The following is a 20,230-nucleotide window of genomic DNA, read 5'->3' as shown; positions in this document are numbered from 1 at the left end:
TGAAGTGAGAGTCTTAGCATACTGGAATGAGCACAACGTGGAAGTCAGGCCAGGGTTTGAATCCTGCCTCTACAATTGACGTACTGGGAGACTTTGCAACAAGTTCCTGAGTTTCCCTGGGTCTTAGCTTCCTCAACTACAAGATGAGGTGAATTAAGGATACAACTTAAAGTACCCAGTTCATAAAAGGTATTCAGGAAATGGAGCTATTTTTATAAGGCTCTTTTGCTGTACTAAGGAAAGAACAATAAAGATTTTAAACAGATGTGGGGAAAAATTTTAATCTTGAGGGGCGCCTGGGTGGCCCAGTGGGTTAAAGCCTCTGCCTTCAGCTCAGGTCATGATCCCAGGGTCCTGGGATCAAGCCCCCCATGGAGCTCTCTGCTCGGCGGGGAGCCTGCTTCCCCCCACCCCACTCTGCCTGCCTCTCTGCCTGCTTGTGATCTATGTCTGTCAAATGAATAAATAAAATCTTAAAAAAAAAAAAAAAAAGATGCCCATTATTTAAAAAAAATTTTTTTTTTAATCTTGAGAATTTCTTGATTTGGGACTTGACCTAGATAGGAACAGTCAAGGTAATAATTAAGGGAATACTTGTGTCTAATTATGTATAGTGTTTCTGTTTGGTTTGGAGCAGCAAGGCAGACACAGCCAATGACCTCCATTCATCTACCAAATAAAGCAGTTGGAGTAAATAATCTCTAGGATTCCTTTTAACCTTAAAATGTTATGACTTGAACTTCTTTACAGCTTAAGAGTTGCAAGACACTGCAATACATCACAAACTACATCAGTAATATTCCTTCTGTGGAAATACTTGGGAAAAGTGTAAACTGTTATCGTCTATGAGTGGTATAAAATTAGCACTGCCTAAGAGAGAGGGATGGACCACATGACTTCATGGAAGATCAGATGGTGGAAAAAACATGGAATCAGAAGCCACGAGACCACCAACAGGAAGAGTATCCTGCCACATAAGAAGCTGAGCTGACCATGGGTGTGTTAAAGTTGGTAAAACCTCAGTGTTTTACTGTAAATCAATTTATCAATACTTGAAGTTGTTGTTCTCAGAAGACGGAAATATGTAAATCCCTGGCCCAATAGTATGTACTTGATAAATGTGAGTTCCCTTGGTCCCTTGAGTTTCTTTCAAACATATGATTTTGATTACTCTGTAGAAATAGAAACCAAAGGGTTACATGTTTAAAGTTTGATTTATTTCTTAATCAGAAAGTATACAAAGTAAACCAAGGATCAAATCCCTACCAAAGTGTTTGGAACTCTTCTGCAAATTAATAATCCTGACTCAGAGTTCATTACTGTAAAGACTTAAAACTTAAATCATTTTTGTTTGAGAAACTCTGTGAAAAACAGTAGTACACAATTATGTTTAATGTAGCAAGTTCAAAGGTGAACTATTTAAAGTTTGAGAGTTTGTTCTAGGTCAAAAATGCAGTAAGTCAGCCAGCAGATGTGAATAACTGTCTCGCAGAACCTTGATTATCTATGTTAAGAGACAAAAATCTTCTCTTAAATAGCAGTGGAAAGGATCACCAAAAAACTCAACTTGAAAAATAAAACATTAGAATCATACATGAGCCCCAGATAAGCAAAGTGCACTGAGTGGTATGACCAAAGAATTAATTCTAAAAAGAGATATTCTGGGCACTTTCACTGAGAAGAGTGGTTAAAAATATAAATTTCACCACAGATTATTCTGAGTGTTCAAGATCATAAGCAAAGGAAAAGCAAAATGTAAGGGCTGGTGATCTAAAAATATGACACCACTATTTTAGGTCTAAAGAGATCTAAATTAAGTGAAAGCATGTTTCAACCCTTTGCAAATTTCTTCATTGTAGAACACAAATATCAATCAAGGTAAAATTGTACAAATATTACTGTAATTGGGGTTACTAACAAAGTTTAAGAGTTCAAAAAGGGCAATTTTCTAAGAAATATGATTAATGGTAATCACGCAGATTGTTAATAGTACATACACCATTTCACATGGTATTTTAGGAACATTCTTTTATTCAATAGGCCTAGACATTACAGTATGTTTCAAAAATAATCCAAGCTGGTGAATCAACTCAAGTTTTGATGATTTCAAGCAGACTGTTCAGAGCAACACTGAACAGAAAGTGGCAACCCTTTGCAGTTCTAAATCAAACTATCATTTGCCTGCCAATAGACAAAGCCACTGATGCCCTTTTCAAGGAGTTCATACAACAAGGACCACCTCACAAGTGACTCATTTTCATACATTTAGATACGGAACACCCTTGGATAGGATCCAAAAACTGCCTCCACATTCATTTCTGCCCCGCTGCAGAAATAAGAATGAAATTCCATTGTACACTACAACAGCAATTTTTTCAAGGCAAATAAAATAGTTTGCCATAAACATTTTTCACCTATAAGGAATCCATCTGGAAGTAAATCCACACTGGCAGAAAATGAATCTGGTAGGTTCATAGAGCTTACTCTCCTTCGATAGCCCCTATTATCCATCCAGTATTTGGCTATGAATGGTGAAAAACCACTTTCAGCTTGTCATCTTACTGCTCAAGAACTGCAAAGCTTCTGGGACACCTGGGTGGCTCAGTTGGTTAAGCCGCTGCCTTCGGCTCAGGTCGTGATCCCACGGTCCTGGGATGGAGTCCCTCATTGGGCTCCTTGATCAGCAGGGAGCCTGCTTCTCTCTCTGCTTCTGACTGCAGCTCTGCCTGCTTGTGTGCTCGCTCGCGCACTCTCTCTCTCTCTCTCTCTCTCTCTGACAAATAAATAAATAAATAAAATCATTATTTTAAAAAAAAAAAAAAAACTGGACCGCTTCTCTGCTACCCAATTCCAAATTCCTCTGCCTGGCTTCCAAGCGCCTATATCACCTGGCAGAACTTACCTTGGCTTAGTTTCTACCACTCCCAACATGACCGTCCCTTTCCTCACAGGCCCTATGACTTGCTTCTGCAGTGCATTCCACCCAGAGTGTTTTCCGTCTCCCCACATCTGTCTTTCCCAAATCCCGCTTCCCACATGCAACCTCTTTCTTCTATTCCTGCTTACGGTGATAGCACTTTCTCTGCATTGCTATTTTATAGTGAAAGTCGGTCTGCATTACAACTCTTATTTATTTATTTACTTACTTACTTGAGAGAGACAGTGTGCAAGTGGTGGGGTAGGGGCAGAGGGAAAGGGAGAGAGAAACCCAAGCAGACCCCACACTAAGCAGGAGCCAGACACCAGGCTCAGGTTCACCACCCTGAGATCAAACCTGAGCCGAAACCAAGAGTTAGACACTTAATGGACTGTGCCACCCAGGTGCCCCTCCACATTACAGCTCATTAATTTGAAACTTCTTAAAGCATTTTTTTAACTTCTTTTTTTTTTAAGATTTTATTTTTAAAAAGCAATGTCTATACCCAACATGGGGCTGGAACTCACAACCCTGAGATCATGAGTTGCATGCTCTACCAACTGAGCCAGCCAGGCACCTCCTTCTTAAAGCATCTTAAAAGAATTTCTCTGCAACAGAAATTTGTTCCTCCATGATACACAGAAGAATAAAAACCACATGGGAGCACCTGGGTGGTTCAGTTCATTAAGCGTCTGCCTTCGGCTCAGGTCATGATCCTGGGGTTCTGGAATCAACCCCAAGTCAGGCTGCCTGCTCAGGGAGAATCTGCTTCTGCCTCTCCCTCTGCCTGCCAATCTCTTTGCTTGTGCTCTCAATCCTCTCTCTCTCCGTCAAATAAATAAATAAAATCTTAAAAGAAAAAAAAGAATATGTATGACATTCCCCCATGTGTGTACCTGGAATTATGCACAATTTCCAGCCATAACAGCTATAATTTCACTAATACCTTTCTTATTAAAAAAAGCATAATATAAAGCAAGTGAATATATTATAGTTCAATAAAAATTAAAAGAAAAGAAAACAATTACCTAGTAAACAGGGATGAGAAGGATGTTTTTATACATGTGACTCTAAATATGCTCAATTTATTTAAAAAAAACAAAGCATTTACAAATTTTGACATTTTATTATTGCTAACAAATAACAATACATCTTACAAGTGATCACTCAAAATACACTGGTAAGAACTACCATCTATGTAGCACGTGGTGTGCTAGACATAATAGAAGGTAATCAATAAATATTTAACCAATTAGTACATCTAGCTCATTAATCAATTACACATAAATATTGCTGCTGCCTGATAATGATGACAACTGACAATGATGCTAAATACTCTTCTGCTAACAGTCTCTAAAGGAACAAATGACTTTTTACAGGGAAAATCTAACCAATATTATGCAAATCTAACCAATATTATAACAGTACGGCATGACCGTTACACTCCTCAAGTTTATGAAGATTGAGACAGTTTCTTTAGCAATCATCACGCAACCCGACACCTCCTGTGCAACAGTGTGGCTATTATTACAATCTTGGGTAAAATTAGTAAATTGTCAATGCTATCTGCTAGGGCAGTTAGAGATCAGATAACTTTTGCTCTACCCAAGAGAAAGCCTTTCTGTAACAGTGCAAATTTTGCTCTATATTATAATGTTCTCACTTTTACAATAAGGAATTGCCCAAGCACTAGAAGGCCCTCATTGAAACTTATAACTCAGATATATAATTTTTAACTGATATTAAACCTATTCTCCAACATATCCACATGACCTTAACTGCCAGTCTCTCAAATAGACCATGATGTGATTTTGACAACCCCCCAATCCTAAAAATGTCAAAAATCCTGAAAAATATATCTTTCCCTAAAAAACCTCTAAATGTATTATCAGATTGCTTAGGTATAAATCTACCTACAGGCCAGGAGTCTTCTGTTTTCTCTAGTCCTGACATTCTAACATTCTAGGAGCAGAAATTAATCTAAGAATAAATTTTTAAAACATCTTTTAGTCTTTAGCATTGCCTAAGCAGACACTATTTAGAAGTCTTTGTAAAAGTGGATGACAGAGGAAGCTCTGTCATGCCCTGGAAACCTCCAAACATCAACCAAACAGCCCAAAAGAATGTCCTACTCAACAGTTCCAAGGATGTCATTAACTGCTTCCATCTGTTTCCCCTCTATGTCCCCTCCCCCTTCAAGCCAAGGCATCTACTAAAGTTATTTTCTGCTACATTTTGCATTCTAAAGAAAAGCAAGAAAAGCATAAAGAGCCATAATATTTTAAATTATGGAATATTTGCCCCCCCAAATCTGTTTGACAACCATAGCCATTTTATTTATACTCTATCCTATTTCCAAGTAACATACTAAGTTATGTACTTTTTAAACAGTGCTCAGTAAATTTTTCAGTTGATCGTAACATAGTGTTTTTTCCTGATTCCCCACAGAGACCAGGATTTTTCCCCCATTGTGGAATAAAGGTTAAAACCTCTGAAGGGTTTCATCTATTGATGATCCCTATCTAAATCAGCTGTTTAAAATTGCATAATTTTATTATGCATAATTAAAACTGCATAATTATGACTTTCTAATTCTGTCATTAATTCCACATTTGTTGGCTAGGATTCCCCTCATCAACTAGGGTTATTAGGCTACTTTGAGATAGTCTGTACAGGGGGCAAGATAGTTACAATATTGGAGGAGGGGAGAGGACAACTTTTGACATCTATTCCCTTAGCAACTTCCAAATATACAGTACAGTACTGTTAACTATAGTTACTATGCTGTACATTATATCCCCAGAACTTATTTATCTTATAACTGAACTCTGTACCTTTCAACCACCTTCTTTCACTTCCCTCCATTACTGTGTGTGTGTACACACACACACACACACACACACCCCATATTTTCTTTATCCATTCATTCTGATGGACATTCAGGTTGTTTCTATGTCTTGGCTATTATAAGAAATGTTGCAATGAACATGGGAGTGCAGATTATCTTTTTGATATAGTGATTTTGTTTCCTTTGGATGACTATACGGAAATAGAATTGCCGGATTATATGGTAGTTCTATTTTTAATTTTTTGAAGAACCTCTGGAAAGGCAAGATAAATGCTTATTTTTTTTCTCTAAATTACCAATTACCAATAAATAAATAAATAATTACCAGAGTAGGGGATTGGTGTCCTGGTTACCAAGGGCAATCAATGAAGTTTTATTTTGTTTTAACGTTACCTACTTTTGGGGCACCTGGGTGGCTCAGTGGGTTAAAGCCTCTGCCTGCGGCTCAGGTCATGATCCCGGGATCCTGGGATCAAGCTCCGCATTGGGCTCTCTGCTCAGCAGGGAGCCTGCTTCCTCCTTTCTCTGCCTGCCTCTCTGCCTACTTGTGATCTCTCTCTCTCACTCTCTGTCAAATAAATAAATAAAAATATTTTAAAAAATAAATAAATAAAGTTACCTACTTTTTTAAAAATATTATCACAACTAAGACACACTCCTTAATTTTTTTTTTTTTTTAAGTCCCCAAGGAAGCCTGTGAGAGCACATAGCATACTTCAGGGATATATCTCTGGGAATGAGCAGAAATGAGTTTCCTAAAGAAATTCTTTACCAAATGATATTCATAGACTTAAATGATAGGGCTGAAAGGAACTTTCTAAGGGGTTATATAGTTCAAATATCCACCTAATGTTGAAACCCTCTGTACATTATCTGCCCACACCGTGTACCTTCCAAGGGGCTGAGGGGAAAACAGGTACAAGTTAGACCTGTGTTTCTAACATAACATAAATATAAGTTTAACTACAGTGTTTACTGACAGCATAGGACTGATCTTAATATTACCATGCTGATGAAACAGCATGTAAACAAAGTAGGCTCATATTGGTTAGAACTGGAAGAAGCCTTGGGGGTTAATGAGTCCAATGAAGGCAAGTCAGACAAGTCAGACAAAACAGGCTCTACCAAAAAAAAAAAAAAAAAAAAAAACAAAAAAAAACAGATGCTCTGGCCCCTTACTTCCTGACACATGAATATTTTGCAGAATTAACAGAAATACCGTTATGTAGAAGCACCCACTCAAGTAAGTTAGAAATAAGAAGACATCAATATGGGTGAAATTTTGCATCTGTTCAAAGAAAACAGAACATAAGGAGGATAAAAATAAAGGAATACTTCTCACGTTATTTAAAATTGTGATATGTAACATACATACTGAAAATTGTATAAAACATATGTATAATACAAAGAATAAAACAACCACCTATATAATTCAACACTTATATCAAGAAATACATTACCATTTTATTTGTTTGTTTTTACATTATTACCATTTTAGAAGCCCCTGTGTGCCCTCCCCAAGTATAACCCTCTTCCTTCCCCCCAGAAATACTACTATCCTGACTTCTGCAAGCATTATTTTCTTATCTTTATCCTTTTATTACATAAGTAGGCATTCCTAAACAACACAGTTTATTTCTACATGTTTTTGCACTTTATTTTTTTTTAAAGATTTTATTTATTTATTTGACAGAGAGAGATCACAAGTAGGCAGAGAGGCAGGCAGAGAGAGAGAGAAAGAGAGAGGGAAGCAGGCTCCCTGCCGAGCAGAGAGCCCGACATGGGACTCGATCCCAGGACCCTGAGATCATGACCTGAGCCAAAGGCAGCGGCTTAACCCACTGAGCCACCCAGGCGCCCCTGTTTTTGCACTTTAAATAAATGGGACCTACCTACATATCTACCATTCATTTCTCTTAATTATTTTTGAGATTCATTCATTTTTTAATTAAATTTAATTGAAATTCATAACATAAAATTAACCATTTTCAATCCTTTTCATTACTGATTAGTATTCTAATTTATAACAATACCATAATTGTTTTCTTCCATTCTACTATAAATAGATCAGAGAGTCATCATGAGCAATGTTGATACCAATATTTTCATATTTAGGTCCTAGTGTACATGAGCATAAGTTTCTCTAAGAATTGCCTATCTTCTAATTTACTAACACCAAACTGTTTTCCAAAGAGGCTGCACCACTTTACATTCCCAATCAGAGTGTATGAGAGTTCCATTGTTCCACATCATTATCAACAACCGATATTATCAGACTTCTTAATTTAGAGGTCCTAACAGAATAATTTGCATGGCTCTGATGACTAATGAGATAAAGCACCTGTTCATCTTTTTTTGGCCATTTGGGTTTCCTCTCTTTTGAGGTACCTATTCAAATCCTTTGCCCTTCCTTTTTGTAACTGAATAGATTTACCTTACTCTTGACTTGTAGAGATCCTACTTTTTGGGTTTTTTTGCTTTATGCATCAGCCTTTACTTTTACATAGTACTTGACTGCCACAGAACAAAGCCATTGATCAAAGACAACATAATCAAGAATTTAACAAAGTTTTAACTAGTCAAAAGTTAGCATCTCTGCTTTTACTCAGGATAGGCCAAAACACCTGCAAATTGTTTGTAGGAGTTTGGGTGATATGTAAATATAACTTAAATTTAAAATGCCACTGAAATACATTGCAACTAATTTTTTGAACTTTGTATCTATTGTTATTTCCTTATCTTCAAGCGAAGGTGTTCAGCATATTACCCAGATTCATGCCTGCTAAGATCAGAATGTTTCTAAATCCTTCCCATTCCAGACAATGAAATTCAGAAGTCATAGTCTTATTAAAAATTATTATGTCAAAAATGCTTAACAGCAATGAATACAATCAACAGTAGGAAACCAGAGTGTTAAAAGATCAAAAGTCAAATTTCAATTGTAAATACTTAAAAAAAAAAAAAAAAGCTGTTCCTGGAATCAGTTAATTTTCTTTTCTAACAAGAGGATTATTCTGCTTAGCAAGAGAAGAATGTTTTAATTACTCACTTAATAAATGCTGGTGGCATATCTCTCTTCAAAATTTGATCCTCAGTGGTTTGAACAGTCTCTTTTCCAACCTACAGGAGAAAAAAGATTCACAATTCAATAATAAATTCTCAGACTCCTAAAGACTTTTACTTCAACATGTTTGAAACATATACTTTATATATAATCTATCCTTGAAGTTTCTGGATTCAAAAAAAATTTCTAGATTTTTGAAATTATCAAGACTGTTCCCAGATATGCTTCCACAATACGCCTGGACAACAATATGGAGTACAAACATAACGTATTATCCCTTCTTCAGAACCATTCATTTGAAGGCATCCCTGAGCACAGTAAAAAAAAAAAAAAAAAAGAGAGAGAGAGAAAAATGCATCACTGAGATTTGTGTATATGTTTAATTGACAAACTGCTATCTCTCTCTCTCTCTTTTTTTTAAGATTTTATTTATTTTTTGACAGAGAGAGAGATCACAAGGAGGCAGAGAGGCAGTCAGAGAGAGAGAGGGGGAAGCAGGCTCTCTGCTGAGCAAGGAGCCCGATGTGGGGCTCGATCCCAGGACCCTGAGATCATGACCTGAGCCGAAGGCAGAGGCTTAACCCACTGAGCCACCCAGGCGCCCCTCTCTCTTTTTTTTTTAAATAATCTCTACACCCAATGTGGGGCTCGAACTCACAACCCCAAGATCAAGAGTCATATGCTCTACTGACTGAGCCAGCCAGGTACCCCATATCTCTAAAACAATGCATGAAGTACATGAATCAAGCAAGGTAAGTAGGCCAAAATGTCTATACAGAAAAAAACAGATGTTACTGGAACTGAAGAAATATGAAGAAATTATGATGTTGAAACTAGAAACCAAACATACAAAAATACACAACTTCACCAGTCATCTAATAAATTCAAACTAAAACAACATGATTTTTCCCCTAATTATAGAACAACTATAAAAAAATAATATATAATGCTGAATTCTACAATGGAATAGTTTTATACCTTTCTGGTGGAATTATAAACTGGCATACTCTCTTTGGAAAAGCATTTGCTGGTATGAATTAAGAAATACAAAAAATACCTAGGAATTCCCCTACAAGCAATAATACCAAATGTGGTAATAACAATATTTACAAAAATATTCATGATCATGTTAGTTATAAAAGCTGAAATTTTTTTTTAAAGATTTTATTTATTTATTTGACAGACAGAGATCACAAGTAGGCAAAGAGGCAGGCAGAGAGAGAGAGAGAGGGAAGCAGGCTCTCCGCTGAGCAGAAAGCCCGATGCGGGGCTCGATCTCAGGACCCTGAGATCATGACCTGAGCTGAAGGCAGAGGCTTTAACCCACTGAGCCACCCAGGCGCCCCAAAGCTGAAATGTTTTTAAACAACTAATCCAACAATGATGAACAGTTAAGCAAATTAAGATCTATCTTTAGGTAGTATACTATAGGGCTATTAGAACAATAGTTATAAAGACTCAACACTACAGGAAGATGTTTATGACATTTTATTTCATTTAAAAGTTATAAAAATAATAAATACAGAATGATTAAAACAAACCAAAAAAATCTATATGCACGAAGTAAAACACTGAAAAAATACAAAACAAAATGTTAACAGTGGTTATAATGATGCTTAGGAAATTCTGTACCTGTATATCCTATATTCTAATTTTCTGAAATGAGAAGATACAATTTTTATAATTTAAAAAGTAATATTAAAACGTTACTTTAGTTTATTTAGATGCAATTATTTTCCATCTAATAGCTGTAGTAATTATGTCATTTCATATAAATCTTCCAAACAGTAATAGCTAAAAATATAAAAATATATCAAAATACTAAAAGTCACACTACCCAGATTTTGTTTATGTGCAGATACACTTATTATACCACAAATAGTACATATACTCACTTTCTTCAAGATTATTCCTATGTAGGGCTTGGATGTCAATTTTTCTTTCATTACAGTTATATATCACAAAGTACTCTTAAAAGAGGTTATACTTGAATATAGTGAACGAGGAAATTCACTCATTTTATCAATATAAAGCTAGGTAAAAGTGCTAAATCACAAGTATAAACCATAGTATAATGCAGAAATCTGTGAAAATTTTTAAAATCCGGAAAGGAAAGTATCTCCATCCTACTATTTAACCATTTAATTTTCGATTGAATTTAAAGAAGAAAAATGAGTAAGAAAAATCCCTAAGTGCACAGTAAATCAGCTAAAGAAAAATAATACAATAAACTATTCTCCCAGAATACAAGTCATGCATAAGTTAATGAATACAAGTTTTTTTCTCTCAAGTTAAAAGCTCAGAAAAAAGCAAAACACATATACCACTGTGTAATAGCCAGTACTTTTGTAGACAATAGGCTGTCTGTATCATAATAAAAGCCTTTCAAATCAGCAGCTGGTTCTCTAGAGTTTCTCAGATCAAAACATGACAGAATATTTCCAGATGTATTGTTCACTATATTTTGCAACTAAAATCAACCATTCAAAAAGCTGTGGGCCATGATCTCCCAAAGTAAAAAATGAAGTTCAGCAAAAAAAGTCACTGGTTCATACTAAGTATAAAGGGCCTAAAAGGACATTCACATTTAGACACATGGAGATTTCTTTTATTTGACACACACATAGAGAGAACAAGGGAGGAAGAGGAGTGAGTTCCTCTTATGTCTCCTTTAAGAAGCATTCGGTTATTCAGCATTATTAAACATGAACTGAGTACAGTTATGTAAGCCAGGCACTGTTCTACCACAGTTCTAGGTATAGCAGGGAGTAAAAATAAGTCTCCTGCCCTCATGGAACTTAAATTCCAGTAGTAGCTAGAGAGTACTCAAGTAAATAAATAAACCAACAAAATCATCCCAGATAAGGGCAATGCCATAGAGAGTAGGGGGTAGGAGTAGAGGGAGCCTACTTCAGAAAAAGTAGATAAAGAAGGTACCTCTCTGAGGAAGTAACACTGAAGTTGAGGCCCTGAAGCTGAGACGAAACCATTCATGCCAGAGCTGGGAAAGAACACTCCAGAGGGAGAAACAAGAAAATGACCCAAGGGCAGGACAGTCTGAGTATATTCAAGGATGTGGAAGGAGGCCAGAGTGGCTAAAGCTCAGTGAGGGGAGAAGGTGTGGGGACAGGGTTGGATAAGAAGGCAAGTACCAGATCACAAAGAGCCCTTTAAGTCAGGTTAAGATCTGTGGAATCTTTTCTAAACACAGTTAGAAGCAGGAGTACTAAACAGGAGATTGACATGATCTGACTTTCTTTTTAAAAAGTCATTTTGCCTGTTATGTGGCAAAGGGATCTTAGTGGGCAAGGGGAGGCATGGTGACCAGTTAGGAGGCTACTGCAGTCATCCAGGGGAGAGAGGGCAGTGCCTTAAAACAAGACATGAAAGTGGAAATGGAGAATTCGTTCTTTTGGAGGAAGAAGTAATAGGACGTGCACTTAGACTGGGAGGTACAGTGGAAGGGGAGTAGGCTGAGGGGGAAAAAAATCAGGAATGACTTCTAGATCAATTAAGTGAAAGGTTTTTGAAAGCGGCAATGCTAGAAGACTGATAGATGGCTACAATTTATCATCAAAAAATAAAACAATCATGAGTAAATCCAAAAAAACCCATTAAAACATTTTTGCAAATAGCCAATATTCTGACCCCAGGGGAGGTAATTACTAAAGAATATTTAATTATTTTATGTCTCTATTTTTAAGGGTAGGGGTAGGTGGGGAAAGAAAAATAGATACTAAAAATTTACCCAGAGGCGGGCACCTGGATGGATCACTCAGTTATGCATCTGCCTTGGGCTCAGGTCATGATTTTAGGCTCCTGGAACTGAGCCCCAAGTAGGACTCCCTGCTCACCAGGGAGTCCTGCTTGTCCCTCCCCCTTTTCTCGAATAAATAAATAAAATCTTTTTTTTAAATGTTCAAGTCCACTTATCCAGAAGCTATTTTTAAGTATTTAAGTGACAGACACTAAATTTGATTCACTGTTCTAAGCTGCATTCATATTGTGGTGATATCCACAATCACTCCAATCTTCATATACTCAGTCCAGAATTAAGTTAGGTACAATGAATACATGATCCCATTTTTAAGCACAACACATAAAGCAGGACTATGTAGAATGAATGCCATTTCCCTTGAGGAATTGATTTTTAGCAATGCTGTCCAATGCAAACTTTAAGACAGAAATGTTCTATTTAATTTATCTTACCCAATACAGTAACCATTAGCCACATGTGGCTATTGAGCATTTGAAATATGGCTAGTGCACCCGAAGAACGAAGTTATTACTTTTAATTCAATTTTAATAAATTTTAATTTTTATAATTAAGATTTTTTTTCTCATAGCATTTTAGATTCGTAACAAAATTGAGGGGAAGCTGTAGAGATTTCCCAAACATTCCCTGCTCCATAAAATAACAGCCTCCCCCATGAACATCCCTGCCAGAGAAGTACATTTGTTACTAGCAATAAACCTACCACTGACTACATCATAATCACCAAAAATGCATAGTTTACATGACAGTTCATTTGGTATGGTACATTCTATGAGTTTGACAAGTCCACAAGAACACGTATCCATCATTATGGTATCCAAAAAGAACCATGCCAATAATCCCTGTGCTCTGGCTATTCCTGCCTCCCAGCCCCCAGATCCCTAGCAACCACTGTTTTTTTCACTGTCTCCACACTTTCGCCTTTCCCGGAATGTCATATAGTCAGAATATCCAGTATGTGTAACTTACAGATCAGCTTCTTTCAATTAATTGTAATTTAAATTGCCCCATGTGGCTAGTAGCTACTATATTGCACAAGTCAGGTCTGTGGGACTTTCACTGTCTCCTAAAACTGGCCTTCCTGCCTCCAGACTCCCTTCTTCTAATACACTATTCACACAGCTTCTAGATGAACTTTCATTTCTACCTTTGCTAATGTGTTCTCTTCACAGAAGAAAGGAGCTGGGCCTGGAAAGGCAGAGGTTGCCAGATGGAGAAGAGAAGGATCAGACAGCCTAAGCAGAAAGGAGAAAACAAGCAAAGGCTCAGATGTGTTTGAGCACATGGTTGACTAGACAGGAAAAACAGGCTGGTTGCACCTCAGCAAAAGAAATGAGGCTAGAAAGGAAAGCTCCAGTCACCCTGGGACGGGCTTTGTATACCAAGCAAAGGCAGAGAGGATTATGTAACTTAACCTGCCTATTTATTCAAAGGTTGTCATCCTATCTTCTAGATCTTTCCAAGTCAGTGTTCTATCACTAAAGGATCAACTCAAGAAATTCCAAAGAAGCCAGTTCCTGAAGATATGCAGGACCAGAAAGACATCTTCTGTTTGTGATCAACTGGCAAAGTCTGTCTAGGAAAGCCAAGACAAAACTGGACATTTTTAAGCCATCACCAGGAAATGACAGGAAATGCACTTTTCTCCTCCTTCCCTTCCTTTTATCTAAACAGAAATAGTTTTTTCAGCACCCATTTTTTTCAAATAAAAAGAGCAGAACAATTGGGGATTAATTCACAAAATGCTCTTTGTTAACTAGCAGGAATCTTCATGGCTTGCAGAAAAACATATTCCTGGAGTTCAGCCTTAGAATGGGAAGTGTATGATTCATATTACAGGCTAAACTTTGCAAACAAGCAGGTCAGTAATAATTTTTTTTAAGATTTTATGTATTTATTTTAAAGACAGAGAGAACATAAGCAGGGGGAAGAGCAGAGGGAGAGGGACCAAGCAGACTCTGCGCTGAGCACAGAGCCTGACTCGGGGCTCAACCCCATCACCTGAAACCACAGCCCTGAGATCATGACCCTGAGAACTGAAATCAAGAGTCCCATGCCTAACCAACTGAACCATCCAGACTCCCCTGGTCAGGAATAATCTTAACAATCTTAACTGGTGTACTGCACCAGTCACCCATACACTTGACTAGTGCAAGACATATGTTTTGTTACACACCTGTTAAGAACACATTTGGTGATTTGGTTTCCAGTTCCAGCTTGGCTAATAATGGTAATGTGACCTCAAATAAATCATATAATTACTCACATATGTCTTCTAAGCTATGTGATCTCTTTAGGTATCTCCTTACTTGTCTACTGTAGGTTGGCCAAACTCCCTTTTAACTCTGACAAAGGAAATTTACCTTTATCTTTTCTACCTTAAGTCCTCATTAAGACCTCAAATTCTTTTTAGGAACAAAGCAAGGTATGGAACGATTAACAAATGCAAAATTTAAAAGCTCTCACTGTCTATATATTTTATCTATACACTTTATGATTGTGAGTTAAAGGAGATGCCTGATTTTTCTAACCTTAAATCTTATTATAAAGACCCACAGTTAAAGGGTTAAAAAAAAAAAGGCAAAGAAAAGAATGACAAATAGTCTTAGTTATAGTTTAAGTTCTCAGCAGGTTTTCCAAATCAGCATTTAAAAACAACCCTTTCGAAGTAATCTAACTTTACAATAAATACATTTTATTAGTTCCAAGCTTTATTCCATTGCTGAAATTAAGATTTTTTTTTAAGATTTTATCCATTTATTTGACAGAGAGAGATCACAAGCAGACAGAGAGGCAGGCAGAGAGAGAGAGAGAGAGAGGGAAGCAGTCTCCCTGCCAAGCAGAGAGCCCGATGTGGGACTCGATCCCAGGACCCTGAGATCATGACCTGAGCCGAAGGCAGTGGCTCAACCCACTGAGCCACCCAGGCACCCCTGAAATTAAGATTTGTTGGTTCTATTCACTGCTTAAACTATTTCTCTTTTAATTTTTTTCTTCAGAGAATTGCCTCTAACTCTTGAGGCCCAATTCCGCTCAATTCAATCAACAGGCTGTTGAGTGCCAACTATGTGTCCGCTAGGTGGTGGGAAGAGAATGAGATAAGAAATAAAGCATCCTTAGACAGATAAACTGAAATAATGGTAGTGAATGAGTAAGAGGCCTAGGGGCAATTTTTATGGGGCTTGGCAGGAAGCCCTGTTTCTTTTGAAGAGCTCTTACTTTGTTCAGTAGTTAATTTAAATATCTTTTGTTCAATATGTGACTTTAGTTCAAAATTCCTTGTGAGAGGCCTTTTGTCTTCTACTGTTGTTATTATTACTCCTTTTATCACAATCTACTCAATTTAGTTCAGTAATGTAGAGAGATTTGGTTTCTTTCCAGCAAAAAGAAAAAAAAAAAAAAAAAGAGCTTGGCTGGTTCAAATCATTACCCAGACTAAAAAAAAATATGTTAATGCAGATGTCGCCCTTAGCTAAACTAAGAAAACAGGAAGACAAAACACATCAGGGAGGACTTGGGTTACAGATTTGTACAGTATAAGTGTATAGAACAGAGAACATCTATAGAACATCCCATTTAAAGGAAGCAGGGAGATGGTAATCAACACAAGTTTCTAATGTATTTGGACAAGAAGATGCGAATGATGAAAATGTAAGCCTAATGTACAGTTAAAGTTATAGTAGGCCAACTATGGAGCTAAATGATGGAAACCAACTGACTGGGACCTGACAAGGGAATGTGCATCCTTCTGCCTATACTTAGTTTGGTAGGGCGCCTGGGTGGCTCAGTGGGTTAAGCCTCTGCCTTCAGCTCACTCAGGTCATGATCTCAGAGTCCTGGGATCGAGCCCCGAATCAGGCTCTCTGCTCAGCAGGGAGCCTGTTTCCCCCCTCTCTCTCTGCCTGCCTCTCTCTCTGCCTACTTGTGATCTCTGTCTGTCAAATAAATAAATAAAATCTTAAAAATAAAAAAGTCTTATACTTAGTTTGGTTCAAATCACTGTTTCTACAGTGAAAGCATTAGGCCGATCAATCCATTATACTGAATGGCTATTACAATACACAGCTGTGTCCAGTACCACATCTGGGTAATACAAGGACAATGATAACATACGTGCCCACCATCAGCAACATTTTTGGTTGTTTTCCTGCAGTAGGGATGGACTTGGGATTCATCCACTCCCACGGTACCTTTTGCATCATTCATAGATGATATACTATAGTTGGGTATTTAAAAAAGCTGTATATCCAGAAAAACTAGGACTCTCTAACCTACTCTGGTTTCCAACTCACTCACTTACTCAAGAACTTATTGAGTACTTCCTATGTGGCAGGAACAACCCTGTGTACAACACTGTGTGTGACGGCAATACAAAAATAAATGAGACTCAGTCCTTGTCTTTCACAGACAGACAAGACAAATGCTTAAACAAATCACTGTAACGCAGTGTAATGTGTCCTCTAATAGAGTTACATGCAAGCGTCAGCTCTGCATCAGTGAGGCAGGAGAGGTTTCACAGAGGAAAAGAAACTCTAGAAAGGCGGGTAAGAGTTCTCCAAGAGTTATAGGATTTGGGGAAGAAAGGATAGCTTCCCAGTATGGCCAGTTCGGGGAACACAGATCCACAGGGAGGTAGTATAGAGAGGATGAGAAGTTGGAGAGGCAGTAAGGGACGTTAGGGAGAGCCAACAAGGATTTAGGCTTTATTCTGTAAGCAGTGGGAAATTATTTAATAGTTCTAAGCAAAAGACATTATTAGGTTTCCATCTCAATAAGAGAAATACAGCAGCAAAAATGAACCAAATATTTTTAAAAAACTACAAGGACAAGTTGATGCATTAGTTCATTTATTTGATCAAATATTTATATAACATACAATGTCCTGGTATTATAGACAGTAGTGAAGAAAAGACATGTGGCCCCTGACCTCGCAGAGCTTAGAGTCTTCGTGAAAGATAAACTACAGATGAGCTAGGGTACAGATGGATATGAGGGCAGACTTAAGAGGTGCACCTACATAACACTCCAGGTGGAGAGTAAGGGAGAAATTTAGAATGACTCCCAGCCTCCTGACTCAAATAGACTTGGGAGTAGAGATAATATAGGAAGAGCAAACCACATCTGAGAGGAAAACTCATTAGGACCCATGGGGTGTTTAGATGGAGATAAGCAAATGTTCCATAAGCAACTGAAGAGATGGTTCCTCCGTTGACTAGCCTGGGCTGAAGAAACAGACTGCAGCTGGTGGAAGAGTAAGTTGGTAAAAAAGAGCTGAGAAGGAAATGTCTGAGAGCCATGTGCAAGAAATGGCAGAACAATGCCATGAAAGCCAAAGGAATCGAGTTTCAAGGATGTGAGAGACAAGTCATTAGTGTCAACTGCCAGAGTTAATGGTTTCTAGTATAATCAGAGAGTTGTGCAAGCATCACCACAATCAATTTTTGAACATTTTCATCACCCCATCAAGAAACCCATTAGAAGTCACTCCTTTCATTTATCCCCAACCCTTCTCCAACCCCATCTAGCTGTAGGCAATCAGTAATTTACTTTCTGTCTCTACAGATTTGCCTATCTTTGATACAAATGAAATCACACAATATATGACCTTTAGTGACTGGCTTCTTTTTTGTTGGAGTATGTATCAGTACTTCATTGCTTTTTATTGACAAATAATTGCTTTTTATTAACAAATGTGGCTATACCACGTTTTGCTTATCATTCATCAATTGGTGGACACTTGGATGATTTCCACTTTTTGGCTCTCATGAATAAAGCTGCTATGAACATTAGTGTTTTTCTATGAACATTACATGTTTTTTTGTGGATGTTTGTTTTCATTTCTCTTGGATATATATCTAGGGAGAGAACTGCTGGCTCACATGGTAACTCTATGTTTAAACTCTTGAGGAATTGTCAGAATGTCATCCAAAGAGGCAATACCATCGAACATTCCCACCAGCAACAGTAATGTATGAGAATTCCAATTTCTCCACTGATATTATTATTATTATTATTATCTGTCTTTTTTATCATAGCCATCCTAGTGCAGTGGTGTCTCAATGTGGTTTTGATTTGAATATCCCTGATGGCTAATGATACCGAACATCTTCCTATGTGCCTATTAACCATTTGTATACCTTCTTCAGAAAAATGTTCATTTAGATCCTTTACCCATACCTTAAAAACAATTTTAGTTCTGTGTCTTTTGCAAATACTTTCTCCCAGTCTGTGAATTGTCTTCACTCTCCTGATGGTGTCTTCTGTAGCACAAAAATTTTTAATTTTGATGAAATTCAACTTACCTTTTTTTTTTTTTTTTTTTTGGTGGCTTGTGTTTTTAGTTTAGTATCTAAGAAAGCTTTGGATAACCAAGGTCATGAATATCTACTTCTATATTTTATTCTAAGAACTTTATAGCTCTTACATTTTTAGGTCCACACTCCATTTGAAGTTTATTTTTATGTATGCTGTATGGAAAGGGTTACTACTTTGTTTAAATAGGAGAAAATCAAGCATGTTGATAGGCTGAAGGAAAGGAAGCAGGAAACAAGGCACTGATTATGAAGCAAGGTCTCTGAAGACACAGGGAAAGAACCTGGAGAACAAGTAGAGAGACTAACATTTACCAGGAGGAAATCACTTCTTCCTTGGAGACAAGAGGGATGGTGAGGTAAATGAGTAAAACAGAGATATTAACTGTGCTGTGGGGTCTATGAGCTGTATCTTCTTAGGAATTTACAAAACACTAATTTAAGGATCTAACGTAATCTTCAGTCAGGAAATGTTTAATTTTATTTAATCCACCACTTTCCAAATTCTTTATTTTTTTTTTTTAAGATTTATTTATTTACTTATTTGACAGACAGAGATCACAAATAGGCAGAGAGACAGGCAGAGAGAGAGGAGGAAGCAGGCTCCCTGCTGAGCAGAGAGCCCGATGAGGCGATGCTGGGCTTGATCTCAGGAAACCTGGGATCATGACCTGAGCTGAAGGCAGAGGCTTTAACCCACTGAGCCACCCAGGCACCCTACTTCTTAATACCTACTAATCTGTGATGGAATTTGGATTTGTAGGATATACTTAGGGAGACAGTGATCTAGACCACGAGTTACAAGCTAGTAGCCTTTGTGCAGAATTTGGACCAAGGATAATTTTTGTTTTGGCCACATTTTTTTTTTTTTTGAAATCAAGAAATTTCATAAGGATAAAAATTCCTGACATCTCTCGAAATATCAAAAGATTTGGCCATATCAGATCACATTTCTGCAAAAAAAAAACCACAAAAAACAAAAAACAATTTGCTAGGACCCAAATGTCCCCTATAGAATGTATACTCTCTGTATCCTTCACTATAATCTTAACATCCAGACCTTTTCACTCATTTATATCACTTCCTGGTCCCTGTGGGTATTTGGGTTTATCATTTCTACACTAGGCAACCCTCTCAGTGTCTATACAGAGTGAAAATTCCTGAAGCCACTCTTAGAAATTCCTCATCCCAAGTCCTCTAAATATTTTCTCTTATAAAAGTGCTCTTCTTGGGCACCTGGGTGGCTCAGTGGGTTAAACCGCTGCCTTCTGCTCAGGTCATGATCTCAGGGTCCTGGAATCGAGTCCCGCATCGG

At 37.4% G+C, this 20,230-nt stretch overlaps 1 protein-coding gene across 4 annotated transcripts in view; it reads right to left on the bottom strand.

Annotated features, from left to right (window-relative positions):
• Positions 1-20,230, bottom strand: part of VCL (vinculin) — a 118,575-nt gene that overhangs the window by 69,562 nt on the left and 28,783 nt on the right. For all 4 annotated transcript variants that reach the window (XM_047703482.1, XM_047703484.1, XM_047703483.1 and 1 more), the window contains exon 2: positions 8,815-8,885. In XM_047703482.1, coding sequence (XP_047559438.1) covers positions 8,815-8,885 — 71 coding nt within the window. The remainder of the gene's footprint in view (positions 1-8,814; positions 8,886-20,230) is intronic.

This window comes from Lutra lutra, chromosome 14, assembly GCF_902655055.1.
Source record: "Lutra lutra chromosome 14, mLutLut1.2, whole genome shotgun sequence".
Lineage (NCBI taxonomy): Eukaryota > Metazoa > Chordata > Mammalia > Carnivora > Mustelidae > Lutra > Lutra lutra.
Note: the sequence above shows the minus strand (reverse complement) of the source record. Positions and strands in the feature narration are given on the sequence as shown.